Below are 8,484 nucleotides of genomic sequence, written 5' to 3'. Positions count from 1 at the left end.
GTCATCATTCACGAAGGCTTTGAAGCCGGATCTGCATCCGACCATGGAAGGTGCCCCATCTGTACACACCCCGACAAGTCGTTCCCAGCCAAACTCATGTTTGATGAGGAAGACTTCCAGCATTCTGAACACATCTTCTCCCCGAGTGGTAGTGGCCAATGGCTCCAAGAACAGGTACTCCTCCTTCATGGCTTCTCCGTTGAGGTAACAAACGTAGACTAGCAGTTGGGAACATGAGGCAACATCTGTTGACTCATCCAGTTGCAGTGAACACACTGGACTGCTCTTCACAGCGCTCACTACTTGCAGCAGAATATCATTACTCATATCCGAGATTTGACTTTTGACTGTGTCATTCGAAAGGGAAATCTGCCTGAACTTGTTTGACTGCTGTTCCCCCAGCACCAACTTTGCTGCTTCAAGAAGGCATGGCTTGATGAGCTCTTCACCGATGGTGTGAGTGTGTGGTGTACAAAACACTGTGTGGTATGTACCTTTGTTAGGTTCCTAAAAATGGGCTCAACAAATTGATGATATTTATGACCCCCGGAAAAAACCCCAAACAACCCCCATGGGGGGTCACGACCCCCAGGTGAGAATCTCTGACTCAGAGCAATGCCAAGCTTTCTCAAATCACAATTTCCAACACTTTTTTTTTTCTTTTTATACCAACCATGTCAAGGCTTGTGTAAGACTTAACACACAGAACATATAACAAGGCAGGAGATGGGTGGGAGAGGGAAACACAAAATAGTGGGGAACAGAGACAATAGGAGATCTGTGGAAGGGAGAAGGATGGGGTAGGGTACATGGGGTGAACAAGATGGTACTACAAGCACTTTCAGGAAGGAAAACAGGGAATGGGTTTGGGGTGGATTAATGGGGGTAGAAAAGATCAAGATTTTTGGATGTGGGAAGATAAGAAATGGTGGTGAACAACTGTTTTGAAGACCTGGAGGGAGGAGTGGGATTGAAGAGTGTGGGAGCTTGTTCCAGAGGTGTGAAAAAAGGAATGAAAGAGTGAAGGTGAGCAGTGATTCTTGATTTTGGTAGTTTTACCAGAAGGGGTGTTTTGGTGGACCTTGAGTGCCCTGCAGAAATATAGGGGGGCAGGTCACAGATAGAGCAGGGGGGGCAAGGTCAGAGAGGAGGCGGAAGACAGAAAGACCACCGACCTGCCTCTGGTGAGTAAGTGAGACAAAGATTCAGCTTCGTCATGGGAGATGCCAATGATCCTAAAAGCCTTCGTTTCCACAGCGTGAAGCCAAGATAGGTGTGAGGTAGGAGCACCACCATCAGACTGGATGAAAGCTTTGTCAGTGGTTACAAGCTCAGGTGTGCCATGGAAGGACGTTGCACGACGACGTAGGAAGCCCAGTTGGTGACTGGCTTTGGAGGCCAACTGGGAGATGTTGCTTTCCCAGGAATTATTGCGGCAGATCATGAGGTCTAAAGGCTTGACTGGAAGGATTTCAAGAGGGTTGTTGAGAAAGTAGATGGGGAGAGGTCTTCCAGACGGTCCTTTCAGAGAGACATAGTGAGGGTGTGAGATTTGTCAGGATTGAAAGACATGTTCCAAGTGTTTGATCAGCTTGTGATTTTAACCAGGTCTGCAGAGAGTGAAGAGGCTACTGCCGGCCGATCAGATGGCATGGCAGAGGGTGAAGTCGTGAGTAAAAATATAAAGAGGATTTTCCAGAGAGATAGTTGATGAAAACGAGAAAAAGCACAGGGCCCAGAAGACTGCCTTGAAGAACTCCAGCCGAGCTTGGAAGAGGAGATGAGAGAATTATATTAAGAGCACTCACTGACTGCAACAGGAGAGGAAGCCCATGAGCCAAGAGTGGAGATTGCCTTGGATATCATAAGAAGAGAGTTTAGTGAGCAGTGCAGGATGCCAGACCATATCGAAAGCTCCCGATATATCTAGGGAGATGGCTCTGATCTCACGTTTGACATTTAGGACGTCCATCCATTGTTGGGAGAGCAGAAGCAGCATGTTCAGGGTAGAGTGACCTGGTCTGAATCCAAATTGATGATTGGAAATCAAGCCATTGGAGAAGAGGAAGGATTTGATGTTGGAAGAAATGATTGATTCCATAACCTTGCTGATGATTGGGAGTCGGCTGATTGATCTGTAGTTGCAGGGATCTTTTTGCACTTTTTTTTTTAAATACAGAGCGGTAATGTTTGCTGATTTCCAAGCAGATGGCAGATGAGCTTGAGCAAGTGAGGGTACATAGAACAGAGAGAGGGTGAGTAAGAGCAGCAGAGCAGGTTTTTTGGAACACGAGGGATGATGCTTTCCTGAATGGTTGCAGAATCTGAGTCGAGGTTTGACAGCAAGCTCTCCACCTTGTTGGGAGAAAAGGACACAGACCAGGAATAGCTGGGTCCGACTGGGTAGGTTTGGTACAGAAAGTGATGGGTTTGGGACACAAGATTTAGATGCAAACAGAGTTTAGGCATTCAGCCTTTTCACGTGCATTATCAGCTCTGCAGCCATTATCGGTAAAGGAGGGGATGTAGGGAGAACATACACCAGAAACAGGCTTAACTAGATGCCACTAGGATTTGGAGGAGGGAGAGAGGTTTGAGAGTTCAGACTTGAGATGAGAAAGATGTTGTTTTCTGGCTCTCCTGAGGGTAGACACACACTTGTTCCGAACTTTGTGGAAGGAACTGAGAGATTGCCTTCAGTTGGGTTTGTCATGATAATGAAGACATGTACCCATATTCTTTATTTTATTATCCCCCCCCCCCCCCGGAGGGAGGGAGCGGGATATTGTAATCGTCCAGTTTTTTACTTGCCAAGACATGAATATATATATATATATATATATATATATATATATATATATATATATATATATATATATATATATATATATATATATATATATATATATATATATATATATATATATATATATATATATATATATATATATATATATATATATATATATATATATATATATATATATATATATATATATATATATATATATATATATATATATATATATATATATATATATATATATATATATATATATATATATATATATATATATATATATATATATATATATATATATATATATATATATATATATATATATATATATATATATATATATATATATATATATATATATATATATATATATATATATATATATATATATATATATATATATATATATATATATATATATATATATATATATATATATATATATATATATATATATATATATATATATATATATATATATATATATATATATATATATATATATATATATATATATATATATATATATATATATATATATATATATATATATATATATATATATATATATATATATATATATATATATATATATATATATATATATATATATATATATATATATATATATATATATATATATATATATATATATATATATATATATATATATATATATATATACGTCCACGGGACTTGAACAGTCCCGCCAACGTAGAATGAGCCGAAACGATGGAGGCGGTTTATTTATTTATAACCGAATTTATATTTTTATTTATAACCGAATTTATATTTATAACTGAATGCGGTTCTAATCGCTCTACCGCAAACGGGACGAGGAAGGTGGCACGAGTCACTTTTCACTGAGTTGATGATGTTTATTCGTTTTTATTATTACCAGAAATAACAAGACTCGGCAAGAAGAGGGATCTGGGGCGATTCGACGGGATGGTGTGGGATCGGGTGTGGGAAAAAACAGACAATTCCAATGAATATACAGATCTCAATCCCTCTAAGGCGCCAAGCGCACACACACACACACACACACACACACACACACACACACACACACACACACACACACACACACACACACACACACACACACACGCACACACACGCACACACACACACACACACACACACACACACACACACACACACACACACACACACACACACACACACACACCGTAGCTATTTCTGGTGGTCAGGCTGGACCGTGGTGTGGACGCAACTGTCCCTGGATCGGCGTCGGACAAGCTGGCCTTGCTCTCGTCAGGGGGGGCAGGAGAAACCGTGGTGCTGTCGACCTCCTGGTCTTGGCCCAAGTCCGCTCACAGCCGCCAGGGAACCAGTTCTGGCGCCAAGTTGCGAGCAGGAGAGGGAGGCAGGTCTGCCCGCCGTTCGACCCCGTACTCCGAGTCAGCAGAACCCCAGAGCCAACCAAGGTGAGGCACGAGGCTCAGCAAGGCTCCAAGACACGATCAAGAACACGATCGAATCAGCACAACAACAAGGGCGCTCTCTGCGCAGCAGCCTCCCCACCAAAAAAACACGATCTTTTGGTTGTAATCTTCTTCCTCTTCCTTTTCGACCCCGAACAGAACCTTTTTATCCTCCTGTCCTCGTCACTTCCAATCGAGCTGTTTATTGGCCCACCGCCGTCGCCTTCTGCCAATCGTGATCACGGGGCGGAGCCATCCGCTGCACTGTCCTGTGACGTCACGGCCGGTCTCCAGAGAATACCAAAAGGGGTTTACGCAGACACACTTACCCTATCCCGTGTCCCTATCTAATTACGTGACAATTATCATTTCCCCCTTGAAGAAATGAACATTTACTAGACAACTTATCACCACTGAATTGCTACTTATTACATCGAGATCCTGGTAAACTCGAACAGCATGGCATACCTAATTAAACATCCTAATTACCCTTTGAATGCATACCCCCCCTCAAACGTAACAATATATATATATATATATATGGCATTGCTTATTGTGGTTTCAGTGCCAGTGATTTTGGCTGAAACAACACAGAAATCAAGAAAATGAGCAAACACCGAGACCTCAAGAATGAAGTGAAAAGATCTTGGAATCCGAAGACTGCTAAAATTGTACCAGTGATTATAATTGGAGCAACAGGAATGAAGAACAACCTTACAGAGATCTTCAAAACCATCCCTGGGAACATAAGTATAAACGAACCGCATTTGCAAGCTGTCTGGGGCTCAGCACGACGATCCTGAAAAGAGCCCTCAGAACAAAACTTTGAGAACAATACGTTTTGCACCCTCAAAGATAAGACAACAAAGTACATTCTCCAGGATGCTGCACCATCCGAGCTCATGACATCCTGAATTTCCAAAAACTGGACGAGATTTTCACAATTCCTCTTTTGTGTGGTGGTCCATGTGGAGTTCTCTTCCTTTCCTCAACTCGAATTTTCATACTTGAGCCGCAAGTCGCACCTTCTGCTATGCACACGAAATACATCGATGACCCCACAATACTGATCCGTCCGAATAAAGGCTTTTTCGGTCGAATGAAATGGCAGCCATTTAACTGTCGGTGTATTCTATTTTTCGCTCAATGAGCACATCATGCAGAGCTCGATGGTGTCACGTACACGGTGCACGCAGGTACCGCGAGTGCAATCAGAGAGGGAGAAGGAGAGAGGAGAGAGAAAGCGCTCCAGTGCGCATGCGTGATCACGGTCTCTTCCCCGGTCTCCACACCAAGCATTTTGGGTTTAAAAATAGAACAGAAAGGTAAGAGGACGAAGAGAAGGTGGGGAGAGGAAAATCATAAGCAGAGTGCAAGATGTGATTTGGGGGCCGCGAAGTGCACGAATGTATTAAGAGGAAGAAGAACCCGAGGATTGATAGGTGGAGGAAGAAGATACGTGTTGTGGTGCTGTCGTCGGCGTTGGTGGCGGTGAGAGTCTACGCTCCATGGCAGCGCTCTTCGACTCCACGGACTTCCGAAGCTGGTATGCGGGGCGTCTATCGCGACGGGAGGCCCAGGCCCGCTTGCAGGGTCTCCGTGAGGGGACCTTCTTGGTGCGAGACAGCGTGACGTGTCCAGGAGACTACGTGCTGTCCGTGAGCGAGAACGGACGCGTGTCGCATTACATCGTTAACAGGCTGCCTGCGTCCTACCGCATCGGCGACAAGGACTTTCGTGACCTGCCTTCGATGCTGGACTTTTACAAGGTGCACTACTTGGATACCACCACGCTGGTGGAACCGGCAGGCGTGCAAGGTGCGGCGCAGGTGAGTTGTGAGGCTTGGGTTGGAGGATCGCTCTCGGACGGGTTATATTCTCCCGCATAATGAGCGCTCTCATTTTCTATGCTCGACTCACTCCCCTCTTCCTCCTCCTCCTCCTCCTCCACCCTCACATTCCCTCCATCCTCTCCCTCTCCACCTCGCTGGACGACTCGATTGCGATCCCTTTGCAATGATGAAACGTCGCTTCAGTGCCAGCAGGGGGTTGTGCATTATGGAGCTCACAGCCCCCTTTCGGGAAACACGTGCCTCCTTCCAAGATGAAGGACGACCAGGAACGTACGAGTTTCCTTGCAGCATGCATGCTTTGCAGCGACGTTAACATACACACAAAATAATTCTTCAAAGCAGGAGGGTTTATTTATTTATTTGCATCACCCACAGCTGAGAGTGGTGAGCAACTCGTAGTAACTGTAAAAGTGCAAAATTCTGGACTCATTAACTCGTGCGTAACACTCCGTGCTTCTCACTACACAACTCAGGCCGAATTCTCAAAAAAAAAAATACACGTGAACACGTTCGCTCCATCGAACGCACGTGACTCATGGTCGACCTGAGGAATGATACTCCGGTTTCACATTTGTAAGTTGCATGTCTCAAGGTTAGTCAAGAGTCTCCCATTTCCCATCCTGACAAGGACAATGCTTTAACCGTGCCAGGCAGTTGATAGTTGATGCACTTGGCAATTAATGAGGGTAACCACCAAAAAAATAAAAAAAAACTAGAAGGGCACTTGGGAGAGCGCATACCTCCACCACGTAATGCCTCATCCACGAGAACATATCGATCCCAATACGTTTTTGAAACGTCATGCTGTGGAGAGCACGATATCGTTTTCGGCCAGATCTCTCAATGCTGAAGAATCACTTTTTAAAATTAAATAAATCTCGTATCCAGATCCGAATATTCACCAAAATCGAATCAATTCTTCCTTGTCACACACCCAACGTGTCACACCAAGTTTCGTCCAAATCCGTCCACAACCTTTTTGGGACATCTTGCTATATATCCTTTTTGGCCCAACCTCTTAATGGTGAAGAATCACTGGAAAATTATAGTCGTCGGATCCGGATTCGGATCTTCACCGCAGTCTAATCAACTCGTCGTTGTCACACACTGAACCTGTCCCCAAAATTTCATCCAGATCCGTCCACAACTTTTTGAGATATCCTGCACACAGACAAACAAACAAGCCGGTAAGCAGACATGGGTAGTCAACTACCCAATAGAACCTGACGCGATGGACCCGTTCGATGGGGAATGACTTGAGGATTAAGCACAAGAAAATTCATGATTCCAGCTTCAAGGGTTAATGCTGCAGATTGTTTTTTTGTAAAAATACCCCCACATTTAGAGGTTTTTCGGCCGTTGCTAGGCAACGGAGGGGTCCATAGCAACGGTTCTTTCTCACACATAACTAGGATATACCATGAACCTACCATACCAGTTTCATGTATATCTGACTCATAGTCTCTGAGATATAACGAACTTCGTTTTTTTTATTGTTTTCGACCAGGATTCATGCAAAGTCTATCTTGTCTGACAGTTTTGATAGGATCCGGCAGGAAATTTTTGACAATATGGCTGAATGTACTGCCCACAGTCGCTCGTGGCCCGATTTTTGATTTTCAAAAAAATTAATTTGAGATTTTTTTGAAAATTTCAAAGGTCCATTGCGAGGCAACGGATGGGTCCATAGCAACGGTTCTCATTTGCATACAACTAGGTCATGGTATGAACCTGCCAACCAAGTTTCATCGAAATCGCCATTGTATTAACGGAGCACTGGACCGAACAGACATACAAACAGACAGACAAGCCGGTAGGCGACGAGGAATCCACTAGGATTGAAGCGCTGGATACGATGCTTTTCATTCTGACCGATCCACCGATGAAGATTCATTGCCAAGACGTATTGGTTCACATACAATTGTTCCTCTGCCTGGCAAGATTTTTCCTATTGCGTATTTTGCCAACTGGCACTCCTCACAGGACTACCATTTGAAAAATAAAACCGAAATAAAAAATCGGCTCGAGTAAAATTTTCTAAATATCTCGAAGTGTTTAATTCCGAAGTCTCGTTTCTCCACTCAAAACTGTAGGACAAGTATTGAAAATAGTGAACGTAGGTCGAGAAAAAGTATTTTTTTGAATTTGCGTATTTCAGCCCCGACACCCTTGGTGATCGAATCTGGAAAAATGCTGCGGTTCAATTTTGTAGTAGTTATTAAACTCTATCCATACACCGAATTTGAACGTTCCGCCGTCGACGGTTTCCGAGGTCAAGGTCACTTAGCATATTCCCTGGTTCACCACCTTTCCGCATTAGGAGGGCTGCCATTCGGAAACTATGAGAGATAGAGGAACGTTATGCTGTCGCGATAACTAGATG

The 8,484-nt window shown here is 43.4% G+C and overlaps 1 protein-coding gene across 1 annotated transcript in view; it reads left to right on the top strand.

Annotated features, from left to right (window-relative positions):
• Positions 1-5,340: 5,340 nt before the first annotated feature.
• The window catches only part of LOC147028546 (crk-like protein), a 52,753-nt gene continuing 49,609 nt past the window's right edge, over positions 5,341-8,484 (top strand). The window contains exon 1 of the mRNA XM_085879058.1: positions 5,341-6,077. Coding sequence (XP_085735184.1) covers positions 5,757-6,077 — 321 coding nt within the window. The 5' untranslated portion in view covers positions 5,341-5,756. The remainder of the gene's footprint in view (positions 6,078-8,484) is intronic.

This window comes from Eptatretus burgeri, chromosome 4 (assembly GCF_056783735.1).
Source record: "Eptatretus burgeri isolate ZD-2024b chromosome 4, Ebu_testis_v1, whole genome shotgun sequence".
Lineage (NCBI taxonomy): Eukaryota > Metazoa > Chordata > Myxini > Myxiniformes > Myxinidae > Eptatretus > Eptatretus burgeri.
The sequence above is the reverse complement of the archived record's forward strand: the minus strand, read 5'-3'. Positions and strand labels throughout refer to the sequence as shown.